Here is a 23,079-nt window from a genome sequence, read left to right as displayed (position 1 = left end):
GGACATCCCCCTAGGACCTGAACTCCCCTGGCTGCTTGGGGTCCCCAAGCTCTGCCCCCCCACCCCCAAAGCATCCCACACCCCCACACACCCCAAATCCAGTTCCCCCCCCTTGTAAATCCAGTTTCCCCCCCGCTCAAATCCAGTTCCACCCCCAGGACCCCCCCCCCATTATCCATCCCCCCCCTGATATCCCAGGACATCCCCCTAGGACCTCAACTCCCTCGGCTGCTGGAGGTCCCCAAGCTCTGCCCCCCACCCCCAAAGCATCCCATCTCCCACCACACCCCAAATCCAGTTTCCCCCCCTCCTAAATCCAGTTTCTCCCCCCCTCAAATCCAGTTCCACCCCCAGGACCCCCCCCCATTATCCATCCCCCCCCAGATATCCCAGGACATCCCCCTAGGACCTCAACTCCCCCGGCTGCTGGAGGTCCCCAAGCTCTGCCCCCCACCCCAAAGCATCCCACCCCCTCCCCACCCCAAATCCAGTTCCCCCCTCCCTAAATCCAGTTCCACCCCCAGGACCCCCCCCCATTATATCCCCCCCCCCCCCCCAAACATCCCAGGACATCCCCCTAGATCCTGCCCTCCCCCAGCTGCTTGAGGTCCCCAAGCTCTGCCCCCCCACCCCCAAAGCATCCCATCTCCCACCACACCCCAAATCCAGTTTCCCCCCCTCCTAAATCCAGTTTCTCCCCCCCTCAAATCCAGTTCCACCCCCAGGACCCCCCCCCATTATCCATCCCCCCCCAGATATCCCAGGACATCCCCCTAGGACCTCAACTCCCCCGGCTGCTGGAGGTCCCCAAGCTCTGCCCCCCACCCCAAAGCATCCCACCCCCTCCCCACCCCAAATCCAGTTCCCCCCTCCCTAAATCCAGTTCCACCCCCAGGACCCCCCCCCATTATATCCCCCCCCCCCCCCAAACATCCCAGGACATCCCCCTAGATCCTGCCCTCCCCCAGCTGCTTGAGGTCCCCAAGCTCTGCCCCCCACCCCCAAAGCATCCCATCTCCCACCACACCCCAAATCCAGTTTCCCCCCCTCCTAAATCCAGTTCCCCCCCCCCCTCAAATCCAGTTCCACCCCCAGGACCCCCCCCCCATTATCCATCCCCCCCCAGATATCCCAGGACATCCCCCTAGGACCTCAACTCCCCCGGCTGCTGGAGGTCCCCAAGCTCTGCCCCCCCCTCAAAACATCCCACCCCCCACACACACCCCCCAAATCCAGTTCCCCCCCACCCCAAATCCAGTTCCCCCCCCCTCAAATCCAGTTCCACCCACCCCCCAGGTGACCTCAGTGGTGGGGAAGTTCCAGAGCACGGGGGGAGTGGTGGTAGGGGGAGCCCCCCCCCCAAGAGCCCCCCCAGAGCTGCCGCACCCCCAGCCCCCCCTTGAGGAGATCAGCGTGACCCAGGTGAGCTGGGGGGGGGGGGGGGCACCCCAAAAATGAAGGGGGTGGGGGTCTTGAGACCCATGGTGGGGGGGACCTTGATATTTAGGGGGGATGGGGGGGGGGGAGGAGCTGTCAGGCAGCCCCCCCACCCACCCCCCCTCTATAACCCCCCCCCCCCCAGGCTCGTCGAGCTGAATTCCCGGCTGTCACCTGAGCGTCTCCCATGGGTGGGGGGGGGTCGTCATCACCCCAACCCCCCCCCCCCCAACAGGAGTGTGGGGGCGACATGACACGTGACACACGTGTAACACGCGTGACGGGCGCAGGGAGGGGGGGCACACGCGTGTGCGGCGGGGGGGGGGGGGTGAATAAAGTGGCTGCGTGTGACAGTCTGTGTCCCTGGGGGGTCTATGGGGGGGGGTATAGGGCTGGGGGGAGGTATGGAGGGGCTGGGGGGGGCTATGGGGGGGCTATAGGGCTGGGGGGGGCTATGGGGGGGCTATAGGGCTGGGGGGAGGTATGGAGGGGCTGGGGGGAGTTATGGGGGGTCTATAGGGCTGGGGGGAGGTATGGAGGGGCTGGGGGGGCTATGGGGGGGCTATAGGGCTGGGGGGGGCTATGGGGGGGCTATAGGGCTGGGGGGGAGGTATGGAGGGGCTGGGGGGGGGCTATGGGGGGTCTATAGGGCTGGGGGGAGGTATGGAGGGGCTGGGGGGGGCTATGGGGGGTCTATAGGGCTGGGGGGAACATAAGTGCTGGGGGGTCTATGGGGGGGTCTATAGCGTTGGGGGGAGGTATGGAGGGGCTGGGGGGGCTATGGGGGGGCTATAGGGCTGGGGGGAGGTATGGAGGGGCTGGGGGGAGTTATGGGGGGGCTATAGGGCTGGGGGGAGGTATGGAGGGGCTGGGGGGGGCTATGGGGGGGCTATAGGGCTGGGGGGAGGTATGGAGGGGCTGGGGGGGGCTATGGGGGGTCTATAGGGCTGGGGGGACCGTAAGTGCTGGGGGGTCTATGGGGGGGGCTATAGGGCTGGGGGGAGGTATGGAGGGGCTGGGGGGGGGGCTATGGGATGGGGTCTATAGGGCTGGGGGGACCATAAGTGCTGGGGGGTCTATGGGGGGGGCTATAGGGCTGGGGGGAGGTATGGAGGGGCTGGGGGGGGGGCTATGGGATGGGGTCTATAGGGCTGGGGGGACCATAAGTGCTGGGGGGTCTATGGGGGGGGCTATAGGGCTGGGGGGAGGTATGTAGGGGCTGGGGGGGGGGCTATGGGATGGGGTCTATAGGGCTGGGGGGACCATAAGTGCTGGGGGGGTCTATGGGGGGTCTAGAGGGCTGGGGGACCATAAGTGCTGGGGGGTCTATAGGGCTGTGGGGGGGGGGTGTAGGGGCTGGGGGGAGCTATGGGAGGGGTCTATAGGGCTGGGGGAACCATAAGTGCTGGGGGGTCTATTGGGGGGGGCTATAGGGCTGGGGGGAGGTATGTAGGGGCTGGGCGGAGGGGGTATGGGATGGGGTCTATAGGGAAGGCTGGGGGGAACATAAGTGCTGGGGGGTCTACGGGGGGGGGTCTATAGGGCTGGGGTTGCTATGGGGTGTCTGTGGGGCTATGGAGGGGCTATAGGGTGCTATAGGGTGCTATGGGGTTGCTATAGGGGGCTATGGGGTTGCTATGGAGTTGCTATGGGGTTGCTATGGGGTGTCTATGGGGCTATGGAGGGGCTATAGGGGGCTATAGGAGACTATGGGTTTGCTATGGGGTGTCTGTGGGGCTATGGAGGAGCTATAGGGGGCTATAGGGGGCTATGGGGTTGCTATAGGGTGTCTGTGGGGCTATGGAGGGGCTACAGGGCGCTATAGGGGGCTATGGGGTTGCTATGGGGTCTCTGTGGGGCTATAGGGGGCTATGGGGGGGGTATGGGGCTGCTATGGGGTTGCTATGGGGCTATGGAGGGGCTATAGGGCGCTATGGGGGGGCTATGGGGGGCTATAGGGCGCTACGGGGGGCTATGGGGGGGGCTATAGGGGGCTATGGGGTTGCTATGGGGTTGCTATGGGGTGTCTATGGGGTGCTTGTGGGGCTATGGAGGGGCTATAGGGGGCTATGGGGTTGCTATGGGGTCTCTGTGGGGCTATAGGGGGCTATGGGGGGGTATGGGGCTGTATGGGGTTGCTATGGGGGGCTATGGGGCTGCTATGGGGTGTCTATGGGGCTATGGGGGGCTATGGGGTTGCTATGGGGCTATGGGGGGGCTATGGGGTTGCTATGGGGTTGCTATGGGGTTGCTATGGGGCTATGGGGGGCTATGGGGTTGCTATGGGGTTGCTATGGGGTTGCTATGGGGCTATGGGGGGGCTATGGGGTTGCTATGGGGGTTGCTATGGGGTTGCTATGGGGCTATGGGGGGCTATGGGGTTGCTATGGGGTTGCTATGGGGCTATGGGGTTGCTATGGGGTTGCTATGGGGTTGCTATGGGGCTATGGGGGGGCTATGGGGTTGCTATGGGGTTGCTATGGGGCTATGGGGGGGCTATGGGGTTGCTATGGGGGTTGCTATGGGGCTATGGGGTTGCTATGGGGTTGCTATGGGGTTGCTATGGGGTTGCTATGGGGCTATAGGGGGCTATGGGGGGGCTATGGGGCTGCTATGGGGTTGCTATGGGGGGCTATGGGGCTGCTATGGGGTGTCTATGGGGCGCTATGGGGGCTATGGGGTGCTATGGGGTTGCTATGGGGTTGCTATGGGGTTGCTATGGGGGTTGCTATGGGGGTTGCTATGGGGGTTGCTATGGGGGTGCCTGCGGGGCCCTGAGCGTGGCCTCGACCCCACCCAGCCCCGCCCCTCGGCGCGCGCGCCAGGCGCTCCCCTTTCTATTGGCCGAGGCGCGGGCGCGGCGCGTCCCGATTGGCCGCCGGGGCGGGGCGGGGCGGGGCGGGGCGGGGCGGGGTGATGGCGGCGGCGCTGGAACGGGCGCTGGGGTGGCGGAGCGGCCGGGCCGCCCCTCGGAGGAGCCGCTGCTGCTGCTGGGCCCGGCGGGCTCGGGCCGCACCGCGCTGCTGCTGCGGGCGGCGCTGGCGGGGGGCGGCACCGGGCCCCGGGCGCTGCTCCTGGCGCCCGCCGCCATCCCCAGCCTGCCCTGCGGCGCCGACCCGCGCGCGCTGCAGGTGGGCGGGGCCTCGGGGACAGGGGGCGGGGCTTGAGGCGTCGGGGGGTGTGAGGCGGGGCCTGAGCAGGGGGCGGGGCCTCGGGGACAGGGGGCGGGGCTTGAGGCGTCGGGGGGGGTGTGAGGCGGGGCCTGAGCAGGGGGCGGGGCCTCGGGGACAGGGGGCGGGGCTTGAGGCGTCGGGGGGGGTGTGAGGCGGGCCTGAGCAGGGGGCGGGGCCTCGAGGACAGGGGGCGGGGCTTGAGGCGTCAGGTGGGGGGTGTGAGGCGGGGCCTGAGCAGGGGGCGGGGCCGAGGGAGGGGGCGGGGCTTGAGGCGTCGGGGGGGTGTGAGGCGGGGCCTGAGCAGGGGGCGGGGCTTGCAGAGGGGGCGGGGCTTGAGGCGTCAGGTGGGGGGTGTGAGGCGGGGCCTGAGCAGGGGGCGGGGCTTGTAGAGGGGGCGGGGCTTGAGGCGTCAGGAGGGGCTGTGAGGCGGGGCCTGAGCAGGGGGCGGGGCCTAGGGAGGGGGCGGGGCTTCGCTGCAGGATGAGCGGGGGGAGGGCGGGGCCTGAGCAGGGGGCGGGGCTTATAGAGGGGGCGCGGGCTCGGGATGGGATAGGGCGGGGCTTGGTAGGGGGGCGGGGCCTCGCTGCATAATGAGCCTGGGGGCGGAGCTTCACTGCATAGGGAGCCAGTGAGGGGCGGGGCTTACGGAGGGGGCGGGGCCTCGCTGTATAATGAGTCTGGACTGGTCTGGGGGCGGGGCCCGGCCGCATAATGAGCTGGGGCCGAGGCCTCTGGAGGGGGCGGGGCTTCGCTGCATAATGAGCCGGGGGTGGAGCTTCACTACATAGGGAGCCAGTGAGGGGCGGGGCTTGGGAGAGGGGGCGGGGCCTCGCTGCATAATGAGCCTGGACTGGTCTGGGGGTGTGGCCCGGCCGCATAATGAGCCGGGGCGGGGCCTGAGCAGGGGGCGGGGCCTCGCTGCAGGATGAGCGGGGCAGGGGCGGGGCTCGAAGCCTCGGGGGGGGGCTGAGTAGGGGGCGGGGCTTATGGGGGGCGGGGCCGGGGCCGGGGCCTCGCTGCATAATGAGCCCGGGATGGGGGGGCGGAGCTTCACTGCAGAAGGAGCCAGGGAGGGGGTGGGGTCTGCATGAGGGGGCGGGGCATCGAGGGGGCTTAATGGGGCGGGGCCTCGCTGCATAATAACCCTGGGGGGTGGTCGGGGGGGCGTGGCCCGGCCGCATAATAATCCGGGGAGGCGGGGCCTGAGCAGGGGGCGGGGCCTCTGGAGGGGGCGGGGCTTCGCTGCAGGATGAGCGAGGCAGGGGCGGGGCTCGAAGTCTCAGAGGGTGGCTCTGAGATGGGTCTGTGGAGGGGGCGGGGCCTCGCTGCATAATGAGCCGGGGGGGCGGAGCTTCACTGCATAGGGAGCCAGTGAGGGGCGGGGCTTGGGAGAGGGGGCGGGGCCTCGCTGCATAATGAGCCGGGGGGGCGGAGCTTCACTGTCTAGGGAGTCAGCGAGGGGCGGGGCTTGGGAGAGGGGGCGGGGCCTCGCTGCATAATGAGCCAGCGAGGGGGGCGGGGCATGAGGGGGCGTGGTTTCGCTACAGGGTGGGCGGGGCCTCGCTGCATAATGAGCCAGCGAGGGGGCGGGGTCTGTAGGGGGGCGGGGCCTCGCTGCATAATAACCCTGGGGGTTGGTCGGGGGGGGGGGGGCGTGTCCCAGCCGTATAATAACCCGGGGGGGGCGGGGCCTGAGCAGGGGGTTCCCCCCCCCAGGGCCGTACCCTGACCCCCCCCCCCCCCCCCCTTCCCCATCCCCCTCCCCAGCGCCTGGAGCTCCGGTACCCGCCGTCGCTGGGCGCCCTGCGCCGGGAGCTGGGCGCTGCCGCCGCTTCCCATCCCCGCCGCCCGGGGCTGCTGCTGCTGGACGGGCTGGAGCGATACCTGGCGGGGGAGGAGGGGGGGGGGGAAACTGGGGGGGGGTCGCCCATTTGGCCGCCCTCTTGCTGGAAACCGCCCGTTCTCCCGGCCCCCCCGTTCCCCCGGCGCAGCTCCTGGTCTCTCTCCGCCTGCCACCCCCCGGGCCCCGGGTCCTCCCCATCCTGCGCCGGTATTTCCCCGCCGAGTGCCGCCTGCGCCCGGTTACCGGGACCCCCCAACGCCTCCGGGTCCGGCTCATCCAGCCCGGGACCCCCCCCCGGCGCTGGCGCATCCGTTTCGCTGCCCAGGGCCGGCTGCGCGTGGCTGGTGATGACGACAGCGGGGATGACGACAGCGGGGATGACGACAGCAGTGATGACGACAGCGATGCCCACGAGGACCCACAGCTCAGCCCACCCCCACCCAGAGCATCATCCCCCCCACCCCCACCCAAGGCACCCCCCCCCACCCCAGCCCCACGCACCCCCCGTGACACTCGCTGGGACTCGGGGTGACACCGAACCCGCCCCCCCCCAGCCCCGCCCCGCCCGGGGGTGCCCGTGACCCCCCCCCACACACACCCCGGGCAGCACCTGGGGGCTCCTGATAAGCCTTATCAGCCCCCCCCGGGCCGGGCGGGGCGCCAGCGGACGCGGCGGCGGGGACGGGGTGACGCTTTATTGTGAGAAACGGCATTAAAGGGACCCGGCTGGGGCCACCGGGGGTACCGGGTGTACCGGGGGTACAGGGGGTACCGGGGGTACAGGGGCCACCGGGGGTACCGGGAGTACCGGGGGTACAGGGGGCACCGGGGGTACAGGGGGCACCGGGGGTACAGGGGGTACAGGGGGCACCAGGGCCACGGGGGGTACCAGGGGCACAGGGGCCACCGGGGGTACAGGGGGTACCGGAGGCACTGAGGGTACTGGGGACACCAGGGGTACCGGGGCCACGGGGGGTACCAGGGGGTACTGGGGGCACCGGGGGTACTGGAGGCACTGAGGGTACTGGGGTACCAGGGGCACCGAGGGTACTGGGGTACCAGGGGCACTGGGGGGGGCGGGGGTACCAGAGGCACTGAGGGTACTGGGGTACCAGTGGCACTGGGGCTATGGGGGGTACCAGAGGCACTGGGGGCACCAGGGCTACCGGGGGTACTGGGGGCACTGAGGGTACTGGGGTACCAGGGGCACCGAGGGTACTGGGGGCACCGGGGGTACCGGGGTCACGGGGGGTACCAGGGGGTACCGGGGCTACTGGGGGCACCGGGGGTACCGGAGGCACTGAGGGTACTGGGGTACCAGTGGCACTGGGGCTATGGGGGGTACCAGAGGCACTGGGGGCACCAGGGCTACTGGGGGTACTGGGGGCACTGGAGCCACTGAGAGTACCGGGGGCATTGGAGGCACAGAGGGTACCGGGGACACCGGGGGTAGTGGAGGTATGGGGGGTACTGGTGGCACTGGAGCTACTGGGGGGCATCAGGGCTACCGGGGGCACTGGGGGTACCAGGGGCACTGGGGGTACCAAGGGTACCAGAGGCACTGAGGGTAACGGGGGTACTGGGGGTACCGGAGGCACCAGAGGCACGGAGGGTACCAGGGGTACTGGGGGTAGTGGACATATGGGGGGTACCGGAGGTACGGGGAGCACCAGGGGTACCGGGGGCACTGGGGCTACTGGGGGACCTGGGGCTACCAGGGGCACTGAGGACACCAGGGCTACCGGGGACACTAGGGGTACCAGGGGCACTGGGGGTACCGGAGGTACGGGGGGCACTGGGGCTACCAGGCCTACCGGGGGCACTGGGGGTACCAGGCCTACTGGGGGCACCAGGGCCACTGGGGGAACTGGGGCTACCAGGGGCACTGAGGGTACCGGGGGCACCGGGGGTACTGGAGGCACCGGAGGCACTGAGGGTACCGGGGGTCCCAGGGCTACCGGGGGTACCAGAGCACTGGGGCTACTGGGGGAACTGGGGCTACCAGGGGTACCGGGGACACTGAGGGTACCGGAGGCACTGGGGGTGCTGGAGGCACCAGAGGCACTGGGGGTACCGGAGGCACTGGGGGCACTGAGGGTACCGGGGGTACTGGAGGCACTGGGGGTACCGGGGGCACTGGGGGTACTGGAGGCACTGAGGGTACCGGGGGTCCCAGGGCTACTGGGGGTACCAGAGCACTGGGGCTACTGGGGTAACTGGGGCTACCAGGGGTACCGGGGACACTGAGGGTACCGGAGGCACTGGGGGTGCTGGAGGCACCAGAGGCACTGGGGGTACCGGAGGCACTGGGGGCACTGAGGGTACCGGGGGTACTGGAGGCACTGGGGGTACCGGGGGCACTGGGGGTACTGGAGGCACCGGAGGCACTGAGGGTACCGGGGGTACTGGAGGCACTGGGGGTACCGGAGGCACTGGGGGCACTGAGGGTACCGGGGGTACTGGAGGCACTGGGGGTACCGGAGGCACTGGGGGTACTAGAGGCACCGGAGGCACTGAGGGTACCGGGGGTCCCAGGGGTACTGGAGGCACTGGGGGTACCGGAGGCACTGAGGGTACCAGGGCTACCAGGGGTACCGGAGGCACTGGGGGTACCGGAGGCACTGGGGGTACCGGGGGCACCGGGGGTCCCGGGGGCACCGTCGTGCGTGGCGCATCCCGGCCCTCGCGTGCCACCCGCGCCCCTCACCCGCGCGCACGTGGCGGTGATGATGTCACCCCCCACGTCAGGAGGCGATGACATCACAGGGTGGGGGGACACGGACACCTCACGGGGAGGGGAGGGGAAGGAGGGGTGTGTCCCCCCCCCTTCAGCAGACCCCCCCCAACTTTAGCAGACCCCCCCCCCCTTTTTAGGAGCACAGCACATAGAGGGGTGAGGGGGCAGGAGAAGGACCCCTGCCAGGGGGGTCCCCATCCAGGGGGATCCCTTTTTGGGGGGTCAGGTTGGCGTAGGGGCTGCCGGGGGGGTCTCCTCGTGGGGTGGGGGGGTCGTTGGGGGTACCCCGGGGGCAGAGCAGGGCCGAGCCGGGGTCGAACAGGGTGTACTCGAAGCTGGAGGCGGGTGAGGGGGTGGCGGGGGGGGGGTGGGTGATGGTGGGGGGGGGTAACGGGGGGTGGGGATGGGGAGAGGGATGGGGGGGGGGAACCCCTTGCCCGGGGGGGCACCCCCACCTCCTCCACGGCGCTGGGAAGCTCCTCAGTTTCGGGGGGGCTCCCGGGGGGGCCCAAGCAGCACCCACCCCCTGGCACAGCCACAGCTGTAGGGGGGGGGGGGAAGACATTGGGTCAGGCATGCAGACCCCCCCCCCAAATACACCCCCACAAAATACACCCCCCCCAAATACACACACCCCACAAATACACCCCCCAAAAATACACCCCCCACCTCCCCCAAATGCACCCCCCCAAATACATACCCCTAATACACCCCCCCCAAACAAACCCCCTCCCCAAATGCACCCCCCCAAATACCTCCCCAAATACACCCCCCAATACACCCCCCACAAAACACCCCCTCAAAATACCCCCCCTCAAATTCACCCCCCCAAATACCTCCCGAAATACACCCCCCTGAATACACCCCCCCACAAAACACCCCCCCCGAAATACCTCCCCTCAAATGCACCCCCCCAAATACACCCCCCACAATTACACCCCCCACAAAACGCCCCCCCCAAATACACCCCTCAAATGCACCCCCCCAAATACACACCCCTAATACACCCCCCCACAAAACACACCCCCAAATACACCCCCACAAAACACCCCCCCAAATACACCCCCACAAACAAATACACCCCCACAAAACACACCCACAATTACACCCCCCACAAAACGCCCCCCCAAATACCCCCCTCAAATGCACCCCCCCAAATACACACCCCTAATACACCCCCCAAAACACCCCACAAATACAACCCCCAAATACACACCCCAAACACCCCCCTCCCCAAATACACCTCCAATACACCCCCAAACACCCCCCACAATACACACCCCCCAAATACACCCCCCAAACCCCCTCCCCAAATACACCCCCCCCAAACACCCCCAATACACCCCCCACAAAACACCCCCCCAAATACACCCCCACAAAACGCCCCCCCAAAATACCCCCCCAAATACACCCCCCAACACACCCCCCACAAAACACCCACAAATACACCCCCCCAAATACACCCCCCCCAATACCCCCCCCAGCACACACCCCTCAAATACACCCCCCCAAATACACCCCCCCAAATACACCCCCCAACACACCCCCCACAAAACACCCACAAATACACCCCCCTCAAATACACCCCCCCAAAACACCCCCCTCAAAATACACCCCCCCAACACACACCCCCCAACACACCCCCCACAAAACACAGCCCCCCCCCCCCCAATACACCCCCCCCCCAACCAAACCCCCTCCCCAAATAACCCCCCCTCAGGCCATACCCCCCCCTTAGGCTCGGTCCTACCACAACACCCCCACCTCACACTCACCATACCCACCCCCCACACCCCTTCCCCATTTGGGGGGACCCCCCCCAAGCCCCCCACCTGGAAGTTGCCCCCGTAGGCGCTGAAGAGCCCCTCAAACTCCCTCTCAGGGCCGGGGACCGGTGGCCAGAGCTTCTCCTGCAGCATCCTATGGGCACAGCACCCTGTGAGACCCCCCCCAAGGATCACACCCCCCCCCCCACCCCAATACCCCACGTCCCCCTCCCCGTACCTGCGGTGCCCCAGCAGCCCCAGCAGCCCCAGGCCCAGCAGCAGCAGGGCCAGCAGGCAGGACAGCCCCAGCGTCACCGGGTCCACATCTGGGGGGGGGTGGGAGGTAGTTTGGGGTCACCCCACTACTCTATGGGGGGGGGACACACACCACCTAGGTGTGCCCACCCCCCCAAAACACATATCCATCCCCCCCCCCCCAGTATGTCAGGCATGCAGACCCCCCCCAATTACACACACCCCCCCCCCCAAATACACCACCCCCCCAAAACACACCCCCCATAAATACACCCTCCACCCCCCCAATGCACCCCCCCCAAATACACCCCCCCAAACCCCCTCCCCAAATACACCCCCCACAAAACACCCCCCCAAATAGGCCCCAAAATACACCCCCCTCCCCAAATACACCCCCCCAAATACACCCCCACAAAACACCCCCCCAATACACCCCCCACAAAACACACCCCAAATACACCCCCCCAAATACACCCCCCAAACAAACCCCCTCCCCAAATACCCCCAAATACACCCCCCTCCCCAAATACACCCCCAAATACAGCCCCCACAAAACGCCCCCCCAAATACATCCGCACAAAACACACCCCAAATACACCCCCCCAAATACACCCCCCAAACAAACCCCCTCCCCAAATACACCCCCAATACACCCCACACAAAACACACCCCCCAAATAAACCCCCCCAATACACCCCCCCCACAAATACACCCCCCAAACAACCCCCCTCCCCAAATACACCCCCAAATACATCCCCCACAAAACACCCCCCAAAAAAAAACCCTCCCCAAATACTCCCCCCCAAATACCCCCCCAAATACACCCCCCCAAAATACTCCCTCAAATGCACCCCCCCAAATACACACCCCCAAAACACCCCCCCAAATACCCCCCCAAATACACCCCCCAAACAAACCCCCTCCCCAAATACACCCTCCCAAATACACCCCCCTCCCCAAATACACCCCCCCCAAACCCCGCCAAATACACCCCCCAAAAAAACCCCTCCCCAAATATACCCCCCCCAAATACACCCCCCCAAACAAACCCCCTCCCCAAATACCCCCCCAAATACACCCCCCACAAAACACCCCCCAAATACACCCCCCAAACAAACCCCCTCCCCAAATACCCCCCCAAATACACCCCCTCCCCAAATACCCCCCAAATACACCCCCTCCCCAAATACACCCCCCCAAATACACCCCCCCACAAAACACCCCCCCAAAATACCCCCCCAAAATACCTCCCCAAATACACCCCCCCAAACAACCCCCCTCCCCAAATACACCCCAAATACACCCCCCCAAATAAACCCCTCCCCAAATACCCCCCTTAGGAGGTGACCCCCACCCCTCAGCATCCCCCCCCCAGGACTCACCGGGGGGGGTGAGGGCGGCGGCGGGGGGGGACCAGGGGCTCCAGAAGCCGCCGTAGCTGAGCCCGTCGGGCCGCGCCGGGCCCGCACGCTGTAGGCGGTGCTGCCCCGCAGGGCGCCCACCCGCTGCTCCCGCCGCCCCGCGGGGACCCCCACCTGCGGGAGGGGGCGGGGGGGTCAGGGAGAGGCACGCAAAGGGGTGACACCCCCCACACCCATCCCGGGGAGAACCCCCTCCCTGTAAAGTGAGGGGCACCCCCCAGGGACATCCACCCCCCACCCCCACCCCAACAATGGACCCCCCCCAAACTGAGGGGCACCCCCAGGGACCACCCCCCCACCCCAACAATGGACCCCCCCCAAACTGAGGGGCACCCCCAGGGACCACCCCCCCCACCCCAACAATGGACCCCCCCCAGGGCCCCCCCCCCACCCCAACAATGGACCCCCCCCCAGGGACCACCCCCCCACACCCCAACAATGGACCCCCCCCAGGGACTCCCCACCTCACAATGGACCCCCCCCCAGGGACCCCCCACCCCACCAAGGACCCCCCCAGGGACCCCCCCCCCACACCCCAACAATGGACACCCCCCCCCCAGGGACCACCCCACACCACCCCAACAATGGACCCCCCCCCAGGGACCACCCCCCCACACCCCAACAATGGACCCCCTCCAGGGACCCCCCCACCCCACCCCAACAATGGACCCCCCCCCCCAGGGACTCCCCCACCCCACCCCAACAATGGACCCCCCCAGGGACCCCACCCCCACCCCAACAATGGACCCCCCCCCAGGGACCCCCCCACCCCACCCCAACAATGGCCCCCCCCCCCAGGACCCCCCCCCCATCCCACCAATGGACTCCCCCCCCCCAAACTGAGGGGCACCCCCAGGGACACCACAACCCCCACCCCACCAATGGACCCCCCCAGGGACCCCCACCTCAACAATGGACCCCCCCCCAGGGACCCCCCACCTCAACAATGGACCCCCCCCAGGGACTCCCCCACCCCACCCCAACAATGGACACCCCCCCCCCCCCAGGGACCACCCCCCACACCCCAACAATGACCCCCCCCCCAGGGACCCCCCCACCCCAACAATGGACCCCCCCCCAGCGGAACCCCCACCCCTAACCGAAGAGCACCCCCAGGGACCCCCCCACCCCACCCCAACAATGGACCCCCCCAGGGACCCCACCCCCACCCCAACAATGGACCCCCCCCCCCAGGGACCACCCCCACCCCACCCCAACAATGGACCCCCCCCCAGGGACTCCCCCACCCCACCCCAACAATGGACCCCCCCCAAACTGAGGGGCACCCCCAGGGACCACCCCCACACACCCCAACAATGGACCCGCCCCCAGGGACCCCCCCCACCCCAACAATGGACCCCCCCCCCCCCCCAGCGGAACCCCCACCCCCTAACCGAAGAGCACCCCCAGGGACCCCCCCACCCCACCCCAACAATGGACCCCCCCAGGGACCCCACCCCCACCCCAACAATGGACCCCCCCCAGGGACTCCCCCTCCCCACCCCACCAATGGACCCCCCCCCCAAACTGAGGGGCACCCCCAGGGACATCCACCCCCCCACCCCCACCCCAACAATGGACCCCCCCCCCAGGGACCACCCACACCCACCCCAACAATGGACCCCCCCAGGGACCCCACCCCCACCCCAACAATGGACCCCCCCCCAGGGACTCCCCCCCCCCCACCCCAACAATGGACCCCCCCCCCAGGGACCACCCCACACCACCCCAACAATGGACACCCCCCCCCCCAAACTGAGGGGCACCCCCAGGGACTCCCCCCATCCCACCAATGGACCCCCCAGGGACCCCTCCCCACCCCACCAATGGACCCCCCCCACCAACTGAGGGGCACCCTCAGGGACCCCCCCACCCCATCAATGGACCCCCCCAGGGACCCCCCCCCCCCCCAAACTGAGGGGCACCCCCAGGGACATCCACCCCCCCCCCACCCAACAATGGACCCCCCCACCCCACCAGTGGACCCCCCACCCCCCAAACTGAGGGGCACCCCCAGGGACCCCCCACCCCATCAATGGACCCCCCATGTCCCCAGCCCCCCCATGCCCCCCGGTGGCCCCCAGCCCCCCCATGCCCCCCGGTGTCCCAGCCCCCCATCCCCCCATTCTCACGGTGCGGGGGGGCAGCCCCGGGGCGCTGAGCTGCAGCTCGTAGGCCAGGCTGGACTCCAGGTAGGGGCTGGGGGGGGGCTGCCAGCGCACGCACAGCTGCCCCCGCGCCCCCCCCGGCCCCGCAGACACGTTCTGGGGGGGGCCCAGCAGCACTGGAAGGGCAGGGGAGGGGGGCACGGCCGTCAGGGGGGGGCGGACACCCCCAAGCCCCCTCATCCCCACCTAGACCCCCCCCACCTTGATATCCCCCCCCCCAGCACCCCAATCCTCCCCCCAACCCCCCCCACATTGATCCAACCCCCCCACCCCCCAATCCTCCTCCCACCCCCCCCAGCCCCCCAATCCTCCCCCAGACCCCCCCCACCTTGATCCCCCCCCAGACCCTCCTCAGCCCCCCAATCCTCCCCCAAACCCCCCAACTTGATCCCCTCCAGCCCCCAATCCTCCCCCCAAACCCCCACCACCTTCATCCAACCCCTCCAGCCCCCCAATCTCCCAGCCCCCCAATCCTCCTCCCAACCCCCCCAGCCCCCCAATCGTCCCCCCAGCCCCCCAATCCTCCCCCGAAGCCCCCCACCTTCATCCAACCCCCTCAGCCCCCCAATCCTCCCCCACCCCCGCCAGCCCCCCAAGCCCCCCCAAGCCCCCCAGCCCCAATCCTCCTCCCAATCCCCCCCAGCCCTTCAATCCTCCCCCCACCCCCTCCAGCCCCCAAATCCCCCCCCAGCCCCCCAATCCTCCCCCCCAGTCCCTCAACCCCCCCCAATCCTCCCCCCACACCCCCAGCCCTCCAATCCTCCTCCCAACCCCCCCCAGCCCCCCAATCGTCCCCCAGCCCCCAATCTCCCCCCCCAGTCCCCCAAACCCCTCCAGCCCCCCCCAGCCCCACAATCCCCCCCAACCCCCCCAGCCCCCTCCCCAGCCCCCCAATCCTCCCTCCCAGTCCCCAAACCCCCCAGCCCCTTAATCCTCCCACCCAGCCCCCCCACCCCCCCTAGACCCCCAATCCCCCCCCAGCCCCCCAATCCTCCCCCCCCAGCCCCCCCAGACCCCCAATCCCCACCCCCAGACCCCCAATCCCCCCCTCAGACCCCCAATCCTCCCCCCCCAGCCCCCCAGGACCCCCCCCCCAGCCCCCCCGTACCGACTTGGTCGATGAAGAGGCTGCGGCGGTGCAGGGGGGGCGCGGGGGGGGGCGGCAGCACGCGCAGCTCCAGCGGCACGAAGGCCACGGCCGCGGGGGGGGGCAGCGAGCACCAGAACCGGGACCGGTTCCGGCCCCCGGGGGCGGCCCGCAGCGGGCAGTCCTGCCAGGGGTCGTGCCTGGGGGGACTGGCGGTCACTGGGGGGCACTGGGAGGGACTGGGAGGGACTGGGGAGGGGTTACTGGGAGCACTGGGGGTCACTGGGAGGCACTGGGGAGGGGTTACTGGGAGCACTGGGGGGCACTGGGAGGGACTTGGGGACACTGGGAGGGACTGAGAGGGACTGGGGGAGCTGGGGAGGGATTACTGGGGGCACTGGGGGGTACTGGGAGGGACTGGGGGAGCTGGGGAGGGATTACTGGGGGTACTGGGAGGGACTGGGAGGGATTGGGGAGCTGGGGAGGGGTTACTGGGGGCACTGGGGGGCACTAGGAGGGACTGAGAGGGACTGGGGGAGCTGGGGAGGGGTTACTGGGGGCACTGGGAGGGACTGGAGGAGCTGGGGAGGGGTTACTGGGGGCACTGGGGGGCACTGGGGAGAGACTGGGTGTCACAGGGGAGGGGTTACTGGGAGCACTAGAGAGGGGTTACTGGGGGAACTGGGGGGCAGTCCTGCCAGGGGTCGTGCCAGGGGGGACTGGGGGTCACTGGGGGTCACTGGGAGGCACCGGGTTCTGGCTCAGGGGTCCTGGGTCAGGGGTTCTGGGTCAGGGGTCAGGGGGAGTCAGGGGTCCCAGCACCAGGGGTCAGGGGTCCTGGCTCAGGGGTCCCAGGGGTCAGGGGTCCCAGGACCAGGGGTCGGGGTCCCAGGGGTCAGGGGTCCTGGCTCAGGGGTCGGGCTCAGGGGTCAGGGTGGGTCAGGGGTGTCAAGGGTCAGGGTCAGGGGGGTCGGGGGTCCTGGCTCAGGGGTGTCAGGGGTCCCATGACCAGGGGCCAGGGGTCCCAGGGGCCCTGGCTCAAGGGTCAGGGGTGCCAGGGGTCAGGGGTCGGGGTCAGGGTCGGGGTCAGGGTCAGGCTCAGGGTGGGGGGTGCCAGGGGTCGGGGTCAGGGGCCCTGGCTCAGGGGTCCCAGGGGTCAGGGTCAGGGGTGTCAGGGGTCCGGGGTCAGGGGTGAGGGGTCCCAGGGGTCAGGGTCAGGGGTCAGGGGGGTCAGGAGTCCCAGGGATCGGGGTCCCAGGGGTCAGGGGTCCTGGCTCAAGGGTCAGGCTCAGGGTGTCAGGATCAGGGGTCCCAGGGGTCAGTCTCAGGGTGAGGGGTGCCAGGGGTCAGGGGTCCTGGCTCTAGGGTCAGGCTCAGGGCCAGGGGTCAGGGCTGCCGGGGGTCGGGGTCAGGGTCAGGGGTCAGGGTGAGGGGTGCCAGGGGTCAGGGTCAGGGTGTGTCAGGGGTGTCAAGGGTCAGGGTCAGGGGGGTCGGGGGTCCTGGCTCAGGGGTGTCAGGGGTCCCATGACCAGGGGCCAGGGGTCCCAGGGGTCGGGGTCAGGGGGGTCAGGGGCCCTGGCTCAAGGGTCAGGGGTGCCAGGGGTCAGGGGTCGGGGTCAGGGTCGGGGTCAGGGTCAGGGGTCAGGGTGGGGGGTGCCAGGGGTCGGGGTCAGGGGCCCTGGCTCAGGGGTGCCAGGGGTCAGGGTCAGGGGTGTCAGGGGTCCGGGGTCAGGGGTGAGGGGTCCCAGGGGTCAGGGTCAGGGGTCAGGGGGGTCAGGAGTCCCAGGGATCGGGGTCCCAGGGGTCAGGGGTCCTGGCTCAAGGGTCAGGCTCAGGGTGTCAGGATCAGGGGTCCCAGGGGTCAGTCTCAGGGTGAGGGGTGCCAGGGGTCAGGGGTCCTGGCTCTAGGGTCAGGCTCAGGGCCAGGGGTCAGGGCTGCCGGGGGTCGGGGTCAGGGGTCAGGCTGAGGGGTGTCAGGGGTCAGGGTGAGGGGGGTCAGGGGTCCTGGCTCTAGGGTCAGGCTCAGGGCCGGGGTCAGGGTGAGGGGTGTCAAGGGGTCAGGGTGAGGGGTCAGGGTGAGGGGTGGCAGGGGTCAGGGTCCCAGGGGTCAGGGGTCCTGGCTCTAGGGTCAGGCTCAGGGCCAGGGGTCAGGGGGTGCCGGGGGTCGGGGTCAGGGTCAGGGGTCAGGGTGAGGGGTGCCAGGGGTCAGGGTCAGGGTGTGTCAGGGGTCAGGGTGAGGGGTCAGGGTGGGGGTGAGGGGTGGGGCGGGGGTCCCACGCACTCCAGGCGGTACTGCAGGCGGAAGCGGGTGGGCTCGGGGGCCCCGTCGCTCTCCCAGAAGCAGGTCAGGTCGTGCAGCGCCCGCGAGAAGCACTTGGGGTCCTGGGGCTCCTCGGCCAGCAGCACCCGGGCTGGGGGGCACGGGGGGGCAGGGGGGTCAGGGGGGGGCACAGGGGTCAGGGAGGTCATGGGGGGTCACGGGGGTCAGGGGGGTCAGAGGGGGGCAGGGGGGTCAGAGGGGGGCAGGGGGGCACGGGGGTCATGGGGGGTTGGGGGGGGCACAGGGGAGTCGGGGGGGCACGGGGGTCAGAGGGGGTTGGGGGGGCACGGGGGTGTCACAGGAGGCGGGGGGGTTAAGGGGGGTCACAGGGGGCAGGAGGGGCACAGGGTTCGGGGGTCACAGGGGGCGTGGGGGGTTAAGGGGGTCCCAGGGGGCGGGGAGGCAGGGAGGGGGGTTAAGGGGGTACAGGGGTGCTTGGGGGGGTCAGGGGGTCACAGGGGGGGTCACAGGGGGCGTGGGGGGGTTAAGGGGGGATCCCAGGGGGCAGGGAGGCATGGGAGGGGGGTTAAGGGAGTACAGGGGTGCTTGGGGGGGGGTCCAAGGGGGGCACAGGTGGGGTCAGGAGGCCACAGGGGTCACACGAGGGTTCCCCCCCCCCACCCCAACCCCCCCAAGTCCCCATTCCCCACCCCCCAGGCTCCCCCAACCCCCAGGCACCCCCCACCCCCTCCCCACCCCCACCCCCCCTCGTACCTTCCACCTCGAAGTCCCCGGGGGGGGTCGTTGCCCCCGGCCCCCCCCTCGCGCAGGCCAGGAGCCCCCCCAGAGCCAACAACACCCCAGGACCCGGCATGGCGGGTGGGGGCTCTCAGGGCCCCCCAACCCCCCCGCCCCCTGATAAGGCCCGGCCCTGCCCCCCCCTCCCCCCCCCCCCCCGCAGGGCGGGGCCCCGGCGCGTGCCCAGCCCCTCCCCCCCCCCCCCGGCTGCGGGGGCTGATAAGGACACGGGGGGGGGGGGGGGGAGGGGCAGCGCTAGCGCGAGGCCCCCCCTAAACCCGCCCCCCCCCCCCCCTCCCCCCCGAGACTCTGAGACCAGGAGAAAGGGGCGGGGGGGTTTTAATGGGCCACGAACCGGCACTGGGGGCACTGGGAACAGCGCGGGGGGCGTACTGGGATCAACTGGGAGGGGACTGGGAGGGGACTGGGATCAACGGGGCACTGGGAGCAACTGGGAGGGGCTGGGATTGACGTGGGGAGAAGGCTCTGGGGTAACTGGGGATACTGGGATCAGCTGGGAGGGGACTGGGAGGGGACTGGGGTCAGCTGGGAGGGGACTGGGGTCAGCTGGGGGGGGACTGGGAGGGACTGGGGTCAGCTGGGAGGGGACTGGGGTCAGCTGGGGGGGGGACTGGGAGGGGACTGGGGTCAGCTGGGAGGGGACTGGGGTCAGCTGGGGGGGACTGGGAGGGGACTGGGGGGGACTGGGGGGCACTGGGGTCAGCTGGGGGGGACTGGGAGGGGACTGGGAGGCACTGGGGTCAGCTGGGGGGGGACTGGGGGGCACTGGGGTCAGCTGGGGGGGGACTGGGAGGGGACTGGGAGGCACTGGGGTCAGCTGGGGGGGGACTGGGGGGCACTGGGGTCAGCTGGGGGGGACTGGGAGGGGACTGGGGGGCACTGGGGTCAGCTGGGGGGGGACTGGGAGGGGACTGGGAGGCACTGGGGTCAGCTGGGGGGGGACTGGGGGGGACTGGGAGGCACTGGGGTCAGCTGGGGGGTCCCCGCGCCCCCCGGCCCCGCCGTTGCCCCTCCAGGATCAGCCGCGACTGGCGCTTGATGGCGGCGCGGGACGGGGGGCTGCCCCGGGGGCGTCTGCTGCGGGGAGCTGCGGTTGGGGGGGGACACAGCCCCCAGACCCCCCCATCCTTCCGAGACCCCCCCATCCTTCCCAGACCCCCCCCACTTCCCAGACCCCCCCTTTCCCAGCCCCCCCCATCCTTCCCAGACCCCCCCCACTTCCCAGCCCCCCCCGTCCTTCCCAGACCCCCCCCTTCCCAGACCCCCCCCATCCTTCCCAGCCCCCCCTTCCCAGCCCCCCCCACTTCCCAGACCCCCCCCCATCCTTCCCAGACCCCCCCATCCTTCCCAGACCCCCCCCTCACTTCCCAGACCCCCCCCACTTCCCAGACCCCCCCATCCTTCCCAGACCCCCCCACTTCCCAGAACCCCCCCATCCTTCCCAGACCCCCCCCTCACTTCCCAGCCCCCCCCATCCTTCCCAGACCCCCCCACACTTCCCAGCCCCCCCATCCTTCCCAGACCCCCCCCCTTCCCAGACCCCCCCCATCCTTCCCAGACCCCCCCCATCCTTCTCACCCCCCCCATCCTTCCCAGCCCCCCCATCCTTCCCAGACCCCCCCCACTTCCCAGAACCGCCCCCTTCCCAGCCCCCCCCATCCTTCCCAGACCCCCCCATCCTTCCCAGCCCCCCCCCGCTTCCCAGACCCCCCCATCCTTCCAGACCCCTCCCGCTTCCCAGACCCCCCCCCATCCTTCCCAGCCCCCCCCTTACCCTCAGCCGGGGGGTCCTCAGCGTCGGGGCAGCCGCGCTGCAGCTGAGCCTGTGGCTGGGGAGTGGTCAGAGCCCCCGTTCAGGGACCCCCAAACACCTCAGGGACCCCCCACCCTCTACCCAGCTCAGGGACCCCCCCACCCGGGACCCCCAAAACCGGTATAGCCCCCCCCATAAACCCCCTCCCCCCCAGAGCCTCCCAGCACCCCCCCCATCCAACCCCTACCCCCCCCCCAGAGCCTCCCAGCACCCCCCCCCCAATACTGACCTGGGGGGGGCGCTGGGGGGGGGGCGCTGAGCCCTTGGCTGCCCCCCCGCCCCCTCCAGCAGCGCTGCCAGCCGGGCCTGGGTCTGCGCCAGGAGCTGGGGCAGGGGGGGCCCTGGGGGGGGCTGCGCCCGACCCCCCTCCTCATCCTGGCGGGGGGACACTGAGGCACGGCCACGACCCCCGCCCCACGGCCACCCGCGGGGACCCCCAGCACCCGGGGGTCCTGCCCCACAGGGTCCTGTCCCCCGGCACCCAGGGGTCCCTCCCCTCCCAGGGTCCCGCCCCCCAGTACCCAGGGGTCCCGCCCCCCAGCACCCAGGGGTCCTGCCCCACAGGGTCCTGCCCCCCGGCACCCAGGGGTCCCGCCCCTCCCAGGGTCCTGCCCCTGGCACCCAGGGGTCCTGCCCCACAGGGTCCTGCCCCCCGGCACCCAGGGGTCCCGCCCCCCAGCACCCAGGGGTCCTGCCCCACAGGGTCCCGCCCCCCAGCACCCAGGGGTCCCGCCCCTCCCAGGGTCCTGCCCCTGGCACCCAGGGGTCCTGCCCCACAGGGTCCTGCCCTCCAGCATCCAGGGGTCCCGCCCCTCAGCACCCAAGGGTCCTGCCCCCCGGCACCCAGGGGTCCCTCCCCACGGCACCCAGGGGTCTCTCCCCTCCCAGGGTCTTGCCTCTCTTGGGTCCTACCCCCCAGCACCCAGGGGTCCTGCCCCACAGGGTCCTGTCCTCCAGCACCCAGGGGTTTCGCCCCCCGGCACCCAGGGGTCCCTCTCCTCCCAGCGTCTTGCCCCCCAGCACCCAGGGGTCCCGACCCCCGACACCCAGGGGTCCCTCTCCTCCCAGGGTCCTGTCCCCCAGCACCCAGGGGTCCCGCCCCCCAGCACCCAGGGGTCCCTCCCTCCCAGGTCCTGCCTCCCTTGGGTCCTGTCCCCTGCCCTACCCAGGGGTCCCGCCCCACGGCACCCAGGGGTCCCGCCCCTCCCAGGGTCCTGCCCTACAGCATCCAGGGGTCCCGCCCCCCAGCACCCAAGGGTCCTGCCCCCCGGCATCCAGGGGTCCTGCCCCTCGGCACCCCGGGGGTCCTGCCCCCCAGCACCCAGGGGTCCCGCCCCTCCCAGGGTCCTGCCCCCCAGCACCCAGGGGTCCTGCCCCCCGGCACCCAGGGGTCTCTCGCCTCCCAGGGTCCTGCCTCTCCCAGGGTCCTGCCCCCCAGCACCCAGGGGTCCCGCCCCCAGCACCCAAGGGTCCTGCCCCCCGGCATCCAGGGGTCCTGCCCCTCGGCACCCCGGGGGTCCTGCCCCCCAGCACCCAGGGGTCTCTCGCCTCCCAGGGTCCTGCCCCCCAGCACCCAGGGGTCCTGCCCCACAGGGTCCTGCCCCCCAGCACCCAGGGGTCCTGCCCCCCGGCACCCAGGGGTCTCTCGCCTCCCAGGGTCCTGCCTCTCCCAGGGTCCTGCCCCCCAGCACCCAGGGGTCCCGCCCCCCAGCACCCAGGGGTCCCGCCCCTCGGCACCCCGGGGGTTCTGCCCCCCAGCACCCAGGGGTCCCGCCCCTCCCAGGGTCCTGCCCCCAGCACCCAGGGGTCCCGCCCCTCCCAGGGTCCTGCCCCACGGCACCCAGGGGTCCCGCCCCTCAGCACCCAGGGGTCCCGCCCCCCGGCATCCCGGGGGTCCCGCCCCCAGCACCCCGGGGGTCCTTCCCCCCGGCACCGAGGGGTCCCGCCCCTCCCAGGGGTCCTGCCCCGCAGCACCCAGGGGTCGCGCCCCCCCTCACCAGCGCCAGCAGCCGCAGCCGGGCCGTGGCGCTGCCCAGCGCCCGCGACACCTCGGCCAGGTCCCGGTGGGCGCCCGCCCGGCGCTGCTGCTCCTCCCGCAGCCGCTGCCGCAGCTCCTCGGCCCGCTGAGCCCTGCGGGACCCCCCCCCGCCCGGACACCCCCACCCGTGTCGGGACCGGAGCGCCGTGTCCTCAGCCCCCCACCCCAACCCCCCCATCGCTCCTTCTAGGGACCCTCCCAGGGGGACCCCACCCTCAGGGACCCCCGTGGGACCCCTTGTCCCATCTCCGGAGACACCCAC

At 70.4% G+C, this 23,079-nt stretch overlaps 2 protein-coding genes and 1 long non-coding RNA gene across 3 annotated transcripts; 1 reads left to right on the top strand and 2 right to left on the bottom strand.

The window, feature by feature from the left end:
* Positions 1-4,353: 4,353 nt before the first annotated feature.
* Positions 4,354-6,985, top strand: SWSAP1 (SWIM-type zinc finger 7 associated protein 1; the record flags this gene model as incomplete). The annotated part of the gene is given in 4 exon segments (XM_084280993.1): positions 4,354-4,381; positions 4,384-4,568; positions 6,378-6,500; positions 6,503-6,985. Coding segments are annotated over 4 exon segments (819 nt in total).
* Positions 6,986-7,165: 180 nt separating this feature from the next.
* Positions 7,166-19,053, bottom strand: LOC311204583 (uncharacterized protein; the record flags this gene model as incomplete). The annotated part of the gene is made up of 10 exons (XM_084280992.1): positions 18,922-19,053; positions 18,169-18,298; positions 15,909-16,087; positions 14,765-14,916; positions 12,594-12,746; positions 11,272-11,282; positions 11,023-11,110; positions 8,752-8,948; positions 7,709-8,634; positions 7,166-7,503 (listed from the first exon to the last, which is right to left on the bottom strand). The coding sequence occupies exons 1-10, from the start codon at positions 19,019-19,021 to the stop codon at positions 7,166-7,168; spliced, it is 2,274 nt and encodes a 757-aa protein (XP_084137118.1). The 5' UTR covers positions 19,022-19,053.
* Positions 19,054-19,964: 911 nt separating this feature from the next.
* Positions 19,965-22,869, bottom strand: LOC311204584. The gene is made up of 4 exons (XR_014618074.1): positions 22,777-22,869; positions 21,009-21,154; positions 20,741-20,795; positions 19,965-20,043 (listed from the first exon to the last, which is right to left on the bottom strand). It is a non-coding gene; the product is annotated as an uncharacterized lncRNA (long non-coding RNA).
* Positions 22,870-23,079: the final 210 nt, after the last annotated feature.

The sequence above is a fragment of the Gallinula chloropus genome (assembly GCF_964237585.1).
Source record: "Gallinula chloropus genome assembly, contig: HAP1_SCAFFOLD_616, whole genome shotgun sequence".
NCBI lineage: Eukaryota > Metazoa > Chordata > Aves > Gruiformes > Rallidae > Gallinula > Gallinula chloropus.
This window is presented reverse-complemented; position numbering and strand designations above follow the sequence as displayed.